This window comes from Lissotriton vulgaris, unplaced genomic scaffold, assembly GCF_964263255.1.
Source record: "Lissotriton vulgaris unplaced genomic scaffold, aLisVul1.2 SCAFFOLD_386, whole genome shotgun sequence".
Taxonomy (NCBI): Eukaryota; Metazoa; Chordata; class Amphibia; order Caudata; family Salamandridae; genus Lissotriton; species Lissotriton vulgaris.
This window is the reverse complement of record NW_028243044.1, coordinates 1187707-1203628: the sequence shown is the minus strand read 5'-3', so window position 1 is coordinate 1203628 and position 15922 is coordinate 1187707. Positions and strand designations below refer to the sequence as shown.

Here is a 15922-nt window from a genome sequence, read left to right as displayed (position 1 = left end):
CCTGTTACCTCCCCACTTTACTCCGTCTTGTAACTGCACCCCCCTCATCCACATCATCATTGACATCATTACTCATTGACAATGAACTGTTATTGCACTAGGCAGGAAAGCTATTATTACACTCAATAACTGAACAGTCCTGGGGCTTAAGCTGGAGCTCAGTAACACTCAGAGATTCAGGTCATATTGGAGCGGCTTTATTGGAAGCTTTACAGCTGTCTGAGCTCTTCTTTTTCACCTTGGCCATCTCAAAAATAGAGTGGAGGCGCTTTTGCTTTAGATTTTTAGATGCCAGAGAGCTTGCAGATGGGCCCAAGTTTTCTCAATGCAGAGGGAGGAAGATATTTAATATATCCACACATTTGTCGAGTATGGTGTCTATGCTATCTATATTATTTATCACACAAGTACTTCCTGCTGTTTTATTCACTTTCTTTTTTCAGCTTGGCTGTTGCCAGTGCTCCCTCAGTAGCTTTCCTTTTCCCCATTTTTGTGAGTAACCTGTGTGGGAAAAGCCAAGGGAAATCAAGGGAGCAAAGCCACCCCCTTCACAAACGGGATGGAATCCCATCGCTCTAGGCAACATGCTGCAAGGGAAAAACACAAACAATAACCCCAGAAATGTTTGCCAGGACTTGATGACACATACAAACGGCTGCTACCGTGGCAAATATGTAAGAGCGTACCGCCTCGGGGATCCTTTACAGTGTTGATAGAGGGGTGGCCTGGCCCAGCCCAGCCTCCTCTGGGCTCTGATGGGCACGGACTGGCCTCCCTTGCCCGGCCCGCATAGCGGGGCAGCCCAGGGCTTAGGTGGTTACAGCTGCTGAATGGACATGCAGTGGGATGTGGGATATGAAGTCCCCAGGGGCCACTCAACTCAACAGCTTCACACCCTGCAGCAGAGTGGTTGACCAGGGTAGTGTCAGTAATACCTCTCCTTGATCTCCAGGAGCAAAGCACTGACCTAGACAGTTGTTTCGAATCCCGCATGGCAAAGCAGCAGTGTCTGCTTTTCATCCATCTCCCTCGCCGACAAGGACTCTTGTAGCCAGCCTGTGGACTTTCCTCCGTGATAGCCTCTCCCTCCAGGGATCTCCACCTGCAAGCCCTCAGAAGTAGGGACCTCATGCAGTGGAGCTCACAGCAGGCCTCATTACAAACAAAGGACCAGGCGAGTGGCAGCTGCAACCAGCAGGGGGATCCTTATGTGGAACAGTTGTACGGCTGCAGAATTAGCCTTCGTGGCCGATCTCAGCAAAGTCCGGAGGCTGCTTCCACCGAAAGCAATGCAGGTGAATATAGCCCCTGTGGTCCGCCCTCCTGTATGCCACATGTGCCCGGGCCATACTTGCAACAAGACTCACTGGAGAGACAGGCAGCAGGCAGGGTTGTGTCGAGCGCCTAGTGGGCAGCGTTGACACGTAAAGGGAAGTGAAGGGCACAGGGGCAATGGGGCCTACAATTAAATAACCACCGGAGCCTAGGTTGCGATATAGTGTGGGTGTCGTCTCTGTCACCAACTGGCCGACGTGAGCACGTCCCCTTATTTATTAACTATGGGTCACATGACCCGTGCGTCGTGATGAGGTACTGACCTCGCCTATCGCGACATTACAATCCTTCCCAACAAGGTTTTAAAACAACATGACTTCCAAAACTTCGATAGATATCAAATAGCTTGCAATGATTAAACTCAACATCATCCGCACCATGTTGTGACGGGTACTCAGCATACTGTAAAGAAAATGTAGGGAGGGTCAATAGGGCATGCTTACCGACCAGAGCTATTTGTGCCCTAACTACAACTAGCAAAAAAGAAGAAATAGACTGGTCTAGATAACTGTAGGTGTGCCGTGCTGAGTCTAGAACCCGGAAACCATTAGTAGCACTGGAGTGATAGCACTGGGCAGGGAAAAATTCCCATCAGCCCACCCGTCTGGTGGAGGATCGTCACTTGGGAGATGTGTCATCAATCCAGATCTCAACCAATGCACCTTTTGATTGTGCAGAGATGGATTATATGATGTAAACTCAGACCACAGTGCTTCACTGGTGATGCTAAGGGGGTGCAGTGCAAGTGAAAAATTAATATGTGAGAAAAGTGAGGATAAAATTGACTCCTCGGACCAAAAATAACTTTAATAGGTATGGTACTAAGGTCAAAATTAAAATGCCAAAAATAGTTTTAAATAATAACTATGTGAAGGCAGAGTTAGTGAGGGTCGACATGTTTCAGCTAGATGGACTCTCTGATCCAAGCTTTCGTCAGGACCAAGTGAAAAATGCGACTGCAAAAACAAAAAAGTGACTATGTACACTAAATATTGGATAAATCCTACCAGCTCCTCTGAGCCCAGATGTGTACTGGCGGTACTCCAATTCTTGTTTTTTTTTTTTTTTTTTTTTTTTACACACAAATACTCATGGATCAGTCCTACGTGATATATTCCCTCAGTCTGGGTGATGGCTCAGGGTTTCTTCACAGGTGATATTGAGACAGACCTCGACCACAGGGAGAAGTACTGGATACATCAGGGATCATCTCAGACTTGGAGCGTCGGCGCCGCTGTCTTTATCAGTGCAACCGGCTGCTTCAGCTTCACCCACACTCACATTTTCAGGAGCATCGCTGACAAGCGTGGGGATCCTGACATCTCGGCTGTTATGCTCCAGTCCAGAGGCCGCAACAGCGGTAGGGGTGACGACCGGAGTCATGGGTTCAGCATGGAAGAGTTTGAAATGAGACACTTTGCGGGATACTGTTTCCCGTCCCCGAGTAGCAATGACTCTGGTGCCTTTTGTCTTCACCACAGTCCAAGGTGACTTCTCGTAGGGCAACTGAAATTTGCCAGCATGGTAGCGATTTCGCAGCAAGACTAGGTCTCCTTCCGTGATCCTGCTTTCTTTGGCACACCTTCTGCGACTCACATGGGCGTGGGCTTTCCTCTGTCGAGCATCAATCAGCGGGTTGTTCGGACCATTTGGCTGCCAGCGAGGATGTTGGGGTATGGTATTGGTGATGACCCGACCCATCAACAGGTGAACAGGGGCCACCCCAGTGGTGGTATGAGGGGTCTGTCTATAGCTCCGAAGAAATGTCAAAATGGCCAATTCAAGGGACTGTCTATTGTCATGAGCTATGCGAATCACTTTATTGAGAGTCCTCATGAAGCGTTTGGCCTCACCATTCTCTTGAGGCCAACGAGGGATGACTCTACGATGATGCACGCCCAGAGCTGCAAGGTACTCTGATAGTTCTTGACCCTGAAACGGGGGTCCATTGTCGGTGCGTAATTCTTGTATTATTCCATGTGTTGCCATTATTTTCTTTATCTTTGGTATCACCTCAGCAGCGCTGGGCGACCCCACGATCTCCACCTCAGGATATTTAGAATAGTCATCGATGGCGACCAGCGTGTGCCGACCATCTGGTAAACTGCCAAAGTCCATGCTCACAAAGGACCAAGGTGACTGTGGTTGTGGCTTTGTGATAATCGGGGCATGGAGCCGCAGATCCCCTGTAGCTTGACAGGCAGGACACGACCTGACCTTACTTTCCACCAGCTCGTCTATGAGGGGGAACCACACCTTGGTGCGAAGACGTGACTTGGTCTTCACCATCCACTGATGTCCTACAGCTCATCTTTTACGTGATACAGGCTTTCCGTAATCCTCTGAGCTTCCGTGGTTAGAATCTTCCAGTGCTCCTTGGCTTTGTGCCAGTTTCCGTGCTGGAGAATTCTCTTGACTCTCTGAAGACATTCATCTCTGGCCGTGGCCTCGGATTGATCCTTCATGGACAGAGGGATAGGACAGGACCGGACAGTGACACATCTGACGTATTCTTCCTTATCCACAGTTTCCTCCATCTCTTTGTCAGTAGTTTCACAAGGATGTCGCGATAGGTAATCCGCGGGATTGCCTGACCCCAGTTGATACTCCACGCGACAGTTATAGTCTTGAAGTTGCAACATCCACTTCTCAATTCGCGGCGGAGGTTTGATGGAGGTTCCTGCAAATAGGGCCACTAGTGGCTTGTGATCGGTCGTGACCACAAACGGCTTCCCATAAACGTATAAGTGAAAATGGCGGCACCCCCAATGAATGGCGATTGCCTCTTTCTCAATTTGAGAATACCGCTGTTGAGTGATGGTGAGGGATCTACTTGCAAAATCCACTGGGGCCCAGTCTTCCTCTTGTCATAGTTTCTGTAGGAGAACGGCCCCAAGGCCCACCGGGCCTGCATCCACAGCGATTTGGGTCATTTTCTCTCCTGGTCAAAGAAAACCAGTGTAGTGGCTTCCGAGAGAGCATTCTTTATATCCCTGTAGGCCTTTTCCTGAGGCGGGCCCCATATCCAGGGGACCGAGTCTTTATTCAGTTCCCTTAGTGGTAGCGTGAGGCTGGTTAGATCCTTGATGAATCGCCCGCAATAGTTGACCATTCCTAAAAAATTGCGAACCTCAGTCACACTGGCAGGGGCAATCGCACTCTTGATGTCTCGTACCTTGTCAGGATCTGGGTTGACCCCCTCTGTGGAAAAGGTGTACCCAAAGAACTGTAATTTGGTCCTTATGAATTCACATTTCTCTCAATGCAGCGTGAGACCAGCATCTCTCAGCCTCCGCAGCACCTGCGTGAGACTTGGCATGAATCATTATGTCATCACTGACATTTATAACCCCTGGGATGTCTGCAATCAACTCTTGTATCACGTTTTGGAATACCTCGGCAGCTGCAGGAAACTCCGAAGCTGAGCCGAGTGTAACGTCATTGTCCCACATGGGTTGAGAATGTGGTTATGTTCCGAGATGCCTCATTCAGAACGAGTTGATGGTAGCCAGATCGTAGGTCGAGCTTAGAGAACCAACAGGCTCCCACCATCTCCCCGATGAGGTCATCGATGGTTGGGGTGATGTGACGCTCACGCTTTATGGTGGCATGGGAAGGCGCATGTCAACGCAGATGCGCACCGGTCATGGTTGCTTGGGCTTTCGTGTGACTACAATGGAGGAAACCCATGGCGTGGGACCCGTGACCCTTTCAATCATTCCGGCAGCCTCCAGTTGCTTCAGCTCATGCTCAACTTGTGGTCTCTGGTGGAAAGCAATTCTTCGATGTCGTAACGCCACCGGTTGAACCGTGGGGTCTATGTGAAGATGCACCTCCTTTCCCTTGAACCTTCCAATTCCTTTGAATACTTCAGCGAACTCTTCCAAGAGATGTTGTATGGACTCCTGATGTACGCTGAAGGCGAACAAGACTACACCTAGGTCTTCTGCAGCTCGACACCCTAGGAGCATGCCCTGGCCATCCTCAGTGACATATATGTTGGTGTTGGCCATTCGTTCTCCATGTGTCACTGCCCTCTTAAAACGCCCCAATATCTTCAATGGTCTATCCTGCCCATATGTGAATACCATAATTGCCAAGGGCTACAGCGGGGGTGCAGGTCGTAGCGTGTGATACAGAGTCGCAGCCATGATGTCGATAGTTGCTCCGGTATCTACGTTAGCCATGACTTTGTGTTCCCCTACCTGGACGTTGCATTGGGGAAGGCGTCGTGCTTTGCACATTGCAGTGCCAATCATGTGCACCTTGTGCACCACTCTCTCTTCTTCCTCATCATCATCCATATCGCTGGGTGACTTGTCACCCTCCGGTACCGCGTTGACCCTCTGCCGTGGCCTCCTGTATTTCTTGGCCCTGCACACTTTTTCAAAGTGGTTGAAGCATGCACAGCCTGAGCACCTTTTCCCTTTTGCAGGACAGCCAGCTTGCTGGTGTGGTGGTCCACCACAATATCCACACGTGGTAGCAGGAGCCGTTGTAGTATTGCGTGGCGTTTTCTTTGTCCATCTCGTCGCAGGCTTTGCAGTTAGGAAATTAACCGGCTCCGTCTTCACAGGGGCTTGAAGGGCTGCTTCCATATGAGCTGCTCGGGCCTTGGACAACTCCTTGGTACGCCCTATAGTTAGGATTTCTGCCAAGGGCTTGCCCGACTCTTGTGTTGCGTGTTTATCTAGGTTCCTGATCGATACTGCGACCTTATGCCCCTATTCGGCTATAAATCCATTTATTCCCTATATTGGCATAACCGTTCAAGTGCGATTTTCAGAAAAGTCATCTCTGGCCTCACACGAACAGAGCCACATTCCAGCATAGTTCTCTGCGACTTCCTTTGCAACCAATTAGTGCAATGACAGAGCAGAAGTCACTATCTGATATTCCTAGATTAACACTCCGAGTTCTTCAACAAGATAAAAACTCAGCAAACCTGGAAACCCCCGCTTGCTGTGTTTTGATTAGTAATGGAACTCTAATGAGCAACTGATAACTATCACTTCCTAGTGACATCTTTAATTGACGTCTTATGTCCAGCAAACTTGCGTCAAACCCGGCACCTGTCAGGTATAAATATTACCAACGTTGCCTTAAGCAATGTGAGCTGTGAGCTGAAAGCTGTCGTGCTGCTGTAAGCTGCCGTGCACCCTGTTGTGCATCCCATTGCTGCTGCAGGCAGTACGCTGCTGCTGTTGTCCCTTGGTGGTGAAGCTACTGATACCATTATCGCTGCTAAAGCGCGAACGATGGTGCAGTACGCTTAGGAGCTGAACAGCCGTCCTTCTGCGAAGAAGCCCAGCAGATTCCAGCTGCCGCGGACGCTGTCCCCCGCCTCCTCCTCCCGACGCACTGAAGAAGAGCCGCTGCCTTTCTCCTGCAGAGAAATCCAGCTCCAGCGTTTCCGGTCTGCCCTCGCGGGTGACTGGGATATTGAGTGCCACCTGAAGGAAATACCAGACTTCCATCATTCTATTCAGAGGTATGGTGTTGACTAAACCCTTAGATGAGAATTCTTGAAGCAAACCTTGGCAAAACCAACTTAACTTAAAGCTACTTACTTACTCCCCTTCCACGTGTTAGGCTTAGGTCAGGCACACTGGGGTAGGCGTAGTTAGAAGCACCAGTTGAGTATTTTAGCCTAATGTATATATGACTGTATATATGTTTTATTACTTTTAAACCATTGTATGGCTAAGAAACCATATCAATGCTTTTACAGTTCTATTTCGCAATCCTTATCTTACTGTACGTACTTTTTATAATAACAAGTCTTGCAATTGTGGCAATACATTTCTCTTGTACGAGAAGAAAGACTGTTCAATAAATGTTAACCCTTTATTGACAAACGCCCGTCTCTCTATTCTCTACATCTCGTGAAAGTAAACTGCACTAAACTGACTGATTGAAATACATGTCTATTGTTTCACACGACCCTAGAGATTGACTCTTGATCTGAGGAGCAAAGTTGTCATGTTGCACGGTTGTTGGAAAACTGAATCCCTTCTTGTCTGTGCCAGGGAAGCTGATCACTTCCCATGCAGAGAAGAAAGTTTCCAGTGACCTCTGAGCTAGTTGGTAACACACCCAATTAAGTTTAGCATAGTCAGTGGAGGCCTGGAATATCCGCAGTTCCACGTCGATACTACTGTTTATGTTATTCCAATGCGCAGGGCCTAGTGGGAAACTAGGAACTACACTACACTTGGAGGATCCATTCCCTCAGTTTAGCGGAGGCACATCCTTGTATTATCTGTCCCCTGATTTCTTCCGACTCGTCCTGGAACCCACATGTTGAAGCCAGATTATTTAGCCGTGCGCGGTAGGTGTCCAGCGACTCCTCCGGAAGCTGTTGTGCTTGCCTAAAAATAAATCGCTCATAGTCCTGGTTAGCTATTGGCTCGAAGTGAGCGTTTAGTGCATTTATCAGGGAGTGATGGTTTTTTGGCAGCACCTCCACAATCGTTTTGGCGATGTTGTGTATGTATTTCCCACCTAGGTGGAGCAGCATCGCTCGCTTTTGATCCATATGTACCTTGGTGGCCTCAAAGAAAATCTGGAAGCGGTCCACTCAGTCCTTCCATTTGGGCACAATGGTGGACGGCGATCCTTCTACTATGAAAGGTTCTATTGGGGGTATCTGCGACATGACGCGGAACTACGTGCGTATACTGTAGTCTTTACTGCGCGCTTCCTGCGCTGACTGGTGAGCTGGGAGGGGTGATTCGGTTGGAGCGTGACTAGTGATCCCCTCTGCAGGAGGTGCGGTAGCGTCAAGGTGCAGCTAGGGTGCTGCCTCGCCAGTGCGCCAGGGATGCTGACTGCGGCGATAGTCTCAGGAGACGAGTATTAATTACTACTGTTCAGTGTACTGCTCATAGGGTTCTGCCTTGGTAGTGATTATAGGCCTCCTTGTTCTGCCTTGTGGTGGTTTGCTGGTAATTCTGTGCAGGTATCCTCCCCCACACGAGCAAAACAGAAGAAGATAGTGGCGCCCCTTGTGGCCAGATTGGGGAACACCTCCTTATCCCTCTGCTCTGCGCGCAGCGCGCTGCCCACTCTTCGCACCTAGGCCCAAACAGGAAGGGGCTGGCGCACTGACTCCTTGCACGCATTGCGGGCAGCCGCCCGTGTGTTTCCCGGCCGCGCAGAGCGGGTGCGCAGGGGTCCGGAAGAGTGGGACTACGCAGGTCGCTTCTTGCACCAGGCGGGCACAGCAGGCACTCCACAACGTTGCCGGGGCCGCGCTTGAGATCAGCGGCACCCGAGAGCCACACCCCGCAGGCTCACATGGTGGCCACGCCAGGCCTCTTTTCCGTGTTCTGGCCGCGTCACGCTGGGCCAGAGGACAGGGCGCCAGACCGGGACTGCACCGGTAAAGGGGCACGAGCGCCGCAAGCTCAGGAACACGCTTGCGGCCGCCTCACCAGCATGCGAGGGCACCACCCTCGTTGCAAAATGTTGTGTCTGGCGCCTAGTGGACAGCGCCGACACGTAAAGGGCAGTGAAGGGCACAGGGGCAATGGGGCCTACATTAAATAACCACAGGAGACTAGGTTGCGATATAGTGTGGGTGTCGTCTCCGTCACCAACTGGCCGACGTGAGCACACCCACTTATTTATTAACTATGGGTCACATGACCCGTGTGTCATGACGAGGTACTGACGTCGCCTATCAGTGACATTACAGGTAGGTACCTCGCGGTTTGTCATTTCGACCGGGGGAAGCCTCCAACTGCCTCTAGCGCCCGGCCACCATATCTCATGGCCCCTTTGCAGGCCGGAATCGCAAGCCTCTGTTTTTGTGTGACGGCGGTGAGGAGGGAGCCGCTGGACCCCCCTCTCAACAGCATCTTCCTGCTGGGGGTCATCAACTTATTCTGCGGGTGTTGTGGGCCAGATTGAAGCGGTATACACCAGGATGGTTTGCTGGCCCAAGACTGAGTTCACTAATGCAAGTCTTGTGTGGCCGCCATTTGATTTTTTTGTTTTGTTACCCTGTGGTTTTGATTTTGATGGTCGGAATTAGGAGGTTTACTATCACCTGTATTGTTTTCAACACTGTCTTCATGTATGTTTTTTATAGTATGAGCATTATTTATTAATTTTTGTATATATATGTTTGCAGCCCTGAATAAGTTCATTTTATGAATGAAACTCGTTGGCTAAACAGTTATACGTTCATCTTTGCATGGTTCATTTGTCTACACACATTTTCTATCATGAGGACTTACTCACCTTTTTCTTTGCAGTATTCTTGACAAGGCAGCTGATGGCACACCTTTTGTTGTTCTGTGCTTTGTAGTGAGAGCAGTGGATGCAGTTGGCTTTGGAGCTGCCACGACAGCATCATTTTCAATTCTAGCAAAGGAATTTCCTAACCATATTGCCACAGTGATGGTATGTTTATTCTATTTTTTGGTGTTTATTTGCAATTTCAGGTACCTTTCAACAATACTGTCATGCATTCATTGGATTTACTCATTTTCTCTTGCCTGAAATGATAAAATGGTACCAACCTTTTTTGTAGAATGCATCTCACTGTAAGGTGGCATAAGATAATATTGATGTTTACTTCAACCAAAATTAAGAGTATCAGGGTTAGAGCTATGATCCCCTGATTTACTCTTTAGTATCCAAGACCGTTGTTAATGTTTGGTACCAGTGGTTATTAAGGCTGCAGCAGGAACAAAAAGTGAGTAGCGTTCTTACCAAAGCTCTTCAGCATCAAATAGATGCCTGTATCTTTATGCATATTCATTTGTGTAAATCATACTACAAAACCTAACTACATTTACTTCTTAGTTAACATTACTCAGGCCTTGGGGAGATAAAGTAATGTCCTTTACATGTTCATCAGTGGCAATGGAGTTTTTCCTGAATACATACATCTTACTGAAAGAGTAAGCACAACAATAATGCACAGAAGCAGACTGTGTAAGTTAAAAAGAAAATCTATATCTGCTATATGCATACTCAGAATAGAGGTGCAGCACTTACAGTTCTTGTTTAAGGAAATGTTTTGAGGAAATATAAATTTTTGGTCAAGTTATGTTCCCTATCGTGTACCCCACCGTCTCCATGTACGAGTTTAAAGTGCATGTAACTTCCCTCCTGTGCCAGCTATGAAGACGCAAATACATTTGCGTCCAACGTTAACATGTCCTCTTTCAGACCCACCCTGAATGGGTTGAATAGTCCGTTCCTAAGTATGCCATGCCAACGTTTTTTTGTGGTGTACTTTACACGTTTCTCAGCTCTGGCAAAGAAGGCCCTGAATTTCTGCCATCGAGCTTTTTCTGCCTTCTGACTCTGAAAGCCTCAGCCCAGGCTGCCCCCGTACCTGTGAACTCTGCCTTACTTCCAGCGCGGCCCACCGCGCTTAGCTGAGCCTGCTGCCTGCCAGGAATGAATTCAACCTTCGAGTTATCTGTTTCCTCTCCGAAGATGCATTCCTGCCTACTAGTTTAAGTAAACATTCCCCCAGCTGTAGAGCAAAAGGGCCTGGCCTTACTGTTTCTGTGCAAGTAATTCATAGCCTCTGTTACCACGCTACCATGGAAGGCCCATGCCCCCACGCTCCTCATGCAGACACTTAGGCGCTTATACACGCACTCACAGTCAGTATAGAATAGCTTCTGCCCCAGAGACCTTTCCGCCCAGATAGCTCAGTTCCTAAACATCAGATATCAGATATGATAGAAGCACAAGTTGATCTGACATGCCAGACTCCTGTCTCTTTCCGCTAGTTGAAATGTCAAGTCCCCTGCACCCTTTAGCTTCACGTCAGTTACACGTCATGCAGCTGCGCGCGCATCCAGGCCTGAGATTTCTGCTGACATTGCAAGATTCTGCTTATTGTTGCCACCCACTTATGGCACCTACCTGTGACGTTTCTAGCACATACTTCTATGTTCACGCCTAGTTCACGCCTCCTAATTACGTATCATGACCACGTGTGTGTTTTATCTTGTTTCTCTCAGCTGTTACGCCTTCTGCATTGACTTCTATTATGTATATTAAGTATAAAAGTAATGTAATGTCAATAAAATATTGCTCTATCCCTTCCTGGACCCTTTGTGGTTGCAGGAACCTGATATCCAGTTCCGGAACGATTCCTTTTTAAGGAATAAAACCCCTAAGAACTCTAACACCACGGACTCTGTTTCTTTCTTTCCGATTGAGTTATTATTGATTAAGTACTTACCTGCATAGAAATTAAGATGGTAAATTAAACATTTACGACATTTTGGCGCCCGAACAGGGACCCCTCCCCCACCTCACGCGCCGGTTGGTGCGTTGCAAACTCTGTCCCCTGCCATCAGTTAGACGGAACCTACGCGTACCGGCAGGATTTCCTGTATCTCCCTCTGGCCCACGGAGGTGACGAAGACTGCAATTAGCACCCAGACGAGGCGGTGAGGAGCGCGGAGGATCCCGACCAGAGCCTAGCCGAAAGAAGCAAGGTCCGAGGTGTCAAGAGGCCCACCAGTTTTCCGAAGTATCCACGTGCCGAGTCGAGTCCGGTCCTGTCCAGTCGAGTTTTCCGAGGCCTTCTGTTGCCGTGCTTCCCGGTGAGTACCATTGCTGGGACGTATCTAGACGGGTTTGGGTACACAAGTCCGGTCTGCACTGTTTTAGACAGTGTATCTGTACTGTTTAGCAGTATATCCGATGATTCAAGTTCTTGCACTGTTCTCAGCAGTGTATCTGTGCTGTTTAGCAGTACATCCGGTATAGGGGGTAGTAATAAGTGTTCTTAAATGTCTTTCTTCATGTGATCAATGTCGTTGTATGAGTGACTGTTTTTAATGTGCATTATTGTGTTCTTGTGTAACTAGCTGTATTCAGTAATAAGTAGCAAGGATTGAGCATTCAGTATTAAGTAAACAAGATGCCGTTTTTCAACAAGTTAAAGCAAATAGGAACTAGGAAAGGGATGCTAGAGGAAGAAATTCCTATCCCCCCTAGGGACACTCCTGGAAATTTCATGTACCAGAAACATGGCATAGATGCCATATTGTATCTAGAATTATGGGCCGATTATACTAAGCATCTAGACGAAAGACACAGATGGCCCATTACCGGAACATGGGATGCTGAGTGCATCATGAAGGTAGAAGAAGCATTATGGAAAAAGAAAGCCAGACAATCTCAGAAAGACGCCATAGAATTTTGGCGTAAGGAATCACATAAGCTGACAGAAAAAGCACTCCATAGAGAAGACAGACTTAAAGAATCAGATAAAGCTCAAGAAAACGAATTAGTTACTGAAGGGATTCGAGTAAAATCAGAGCAAATAGACCGCGCACAAAACAATCTTGTAAATGGTATGTATCTTGTGGCCGAAGGTTCGCCTGAAGCCACTTCAGAAATACCGAAAAATCTGCCGCCACCATTAGTTCCAACTAAAGTAACTCACAGGACCACTAAAGACATATTCCTGAATTCCTATCTAGAGGATGTAGCTCCCGCTTACACCAATCTGCCTGTCCGCGACCTGCCTAACGGCGGGGACGGGGGTGGTAACCCGCCCCAAGATCATATTCCGCCAGTACCACAACAAGGTTCCCCCGCCCGACAGATTCTCCCTGTTCCACCACCTCCACCACTTCCCGCACCTAAAATTAATATACCGAAACAGCTTCTACCTGATCCTACCAAAAGACAAATTCAAGTGCCGATACAGACTCCACAAAGAGATAACGCTCAAGCTTCAGCCTCAGGAGGCGCGTCCGGGGGTCCCCAGACCCCGCCGCCAACACGTAGATTACACCTTAAGGATATGAAGAATACTTTTATGCCCCAATCACCCCGCCTTGACCCACTCAAAGAACCGCTTCAAGTTTGCAGATACGACCCAGTACCTGGTAAAGATGATAGGATGTTTTTAGCATCACTACGCTTACGACAAGCTACCGATTACCTACTGTACTTCCCAGGAATGAAAGAGTACCTAGATAGAATATACAATTTTGTCCGGACTGGGGAAGACCCTGACAGTATTAAGGAAGCCATGGCATATCAGAAAGTCGACACTCAAGCGTATCTACTACGTTTTTTCATAAATTGTTTAATAAGAGAACGAGACAGGCCTGAGACAGACCAGGATGAATTAGATGGACTCAACAAATGGGGTCAAAATATATCTGAAGGAAAACATGATAAAGGGGGTTGCATAGCCAGTATGTACAAGAAAATAAGAAAAGAAGTAATAGAGATACACAAGAAGGAAAAAGAAAAGGAGAATGCCTCCTCCGGGGAGGAGGAAGAACCTGAAGAACCAGAAAAAACTACAGATACGATAGCATATGTAGGTAAGGGAGCTTACCTTAGGAAAGGCATCCGTCCAGAAAGCAAGAGGGTTTTTCTCTCTGGCTTAACCAATCCGAATTCTACTGAACATCAGTTCCAGGAGACCGATAAAAGGCTTCGAGACCGAATGGGGTACCATGTACTCAATTCTATGGATGAACAAGAACTAGCTCGGTCAGCAGTATTATGGGCTAATAACCCAGATATATATAATGATGACACAGTAGCGCAGACATTCCTGAACCTTTCCCCAGACGAACAGAAATTAGCAGGTGTTTACATGATTCAGCACCTCCTCATGTTATACAGAAAGCAACATTCTGATCCAGGTCCCTTACACGATACATTAGAAGAACTACTCATGGATAGATGGAGAGGTTTAAGTACCAAATTAATTCAAATAATTCTAGAACAACGCCACAGATATAACACTTTCATAAGCTCCGAATATGTTCCCGCTCCGCCCCCAGAAAGAAAAATGTACCATATGGAACGTCTGCATGGCATTGAAAGTCAGAACCCCTTACGAGAAGTGCATCCAGTTATGGGTGAGGATCATAACTTGAAACGTGTGTATGTACACACGCCTCTGACTAAGTTAGAACTGTTAGAAATGAAGAAACTAGTACCGTGTCATGATAAAGACCCTGCAGGTTTTCATAGAGAACTTAAGGACATGTTACTGATGGGGGATTACACATATTTATTTTATTTATTTTATTTTATGTAGCTTATAAAGCGCACAGCTACCCCCAGAGGGGTGTCCCGGCGCTGGAACCTGAGTCTCAGAGGGGAAAAAGGGAACAGACAGATATCATGAAAATGTTGAAGGTACTGCTGCCCACGGGCATTTACGAGAAACTCAAGGAAAAAGAATGGGAGGTGGGAGAGAAAAAGATTGTATGGGCAGAAATAGAAGACGAAGAGAACAAACGTGTCCCAGGGGTAGGCCTTGGGGAGAAAACTAAAGCATTACCAGGTTTGATAGTACAGGTTCTGCCAAGATTATTGACAACTAGAAAGGAAGATTGGGACGCCATCTCGTCCTGTAAACAGAAACACGATGAAGATATTAGTGACTTCTATTCAAGATTCGAGAAATGTTTCATTATTAATAGTGGCGTTAAACCAAGTAGTGAGTCATACCCGCATCTTTTTGTATCAAAATTAGTCGAGAATTCCCTGCCATTAGTTAAGAATCGCGTGTATAAAGTTGAAAGTACTTGGCAGGCAAATACGCCATCCCAGATGTTACAGATGTTACAATACCATCAGAATAGAATTAGAGAAGAACAAGATCAGGAACAAAAACGCATGAAAGACACGAAAATGAAGATGTTAGTGGCCCAATCGGTCCCAGCCGACGGCCAGAGAAAGGGTACGACCCAGACAGGTCACGCCACAGCTCCCGTTAAAGGGACATGCAACTATTGCAAGCAGCCAGGTCACTACGTACACGAATGCCCAGTTCTGAAACATAACATAGCGACAGGTAAAACTAAAGAAAGACCGCATCCGCCTAGACAAGACCATAACCAGCATCAGTCTTCACAGAATATACAGCCCATGCAGAATACACAGCCTATGCATGCTTCATCACATACAGCACAGACAGTAGCGGTATCACAGCCACAGCCCATTGCCGCAACTCAGCAAGTTTCACAACAGATGTACCAGTATGCCCAGTCCGCTTACCCCGATTATCCACGATATACATGAAACAGCCTAGAGAGGGAGGGTGGCTTGCCTCTTATTGAGATTCCTGTAGATCAAGAGGGTCCTTATGTACATAGTCAAGTATTGGGAAAAGACAGAAAGTTTTTAATTGACACAGGGGCAAGTCGTACCACAATAAGTCATGATGAAGTTCCAGGGGCACCCCTCTCAGGCTCACAGAATGTTTCCCTTGGTTTTTCAGGACAGCCTATTGTAAATGAGGTATCGAAACCAGTTCCCCTGGCTGTGGGTCCATTATCACGTGTTACAGACCTGTTACTCACGAAATCATGTCCAGAAAATCTGTTAGGAATAAAAACATTGAAGGCTCTAGGAGCCGTGATCTGCTGCTCCCCGGAGGGAGTTAGACTCTTTCTGCGGGATTTCAAGGGTCATTATGTGTTACGTGAGTTTGACGTCAGATTGAAAAATGTACCAGATCACCTGTGGGCAAAAGGCCCAACTGATGTAGGTTGTATGCACATTACACCATACCGTGTTACACTCAAACAAGGTGTAGTTTTACCCAGAATCAGACAATACAAGT

The 15922-nt window shown here is 47.5% G+C and overlaps 1 protein-coding gene across 1 annotated transcript in view; it reads left to right on the top strand.

The window, feature by feature from the left end:
• The window catches only part of LOC147668727 (MFS-type transporter SLC18B1-like), a 1155733-nt gene that overhangs the window by 155666 nt on the left and 984145 nt on the right, over window positions 1-15922 (top strand). The window contains exon 5 of the mRNA XM_086948472.1: window positions 9597-9744. Coding sequence (XP_086804598.1) covers window positions 9597-9744 — 148 coding nt within the window. The remainder of the gene's footprint in view (window positions 1-9596; window positions 9745-15922) is intronic.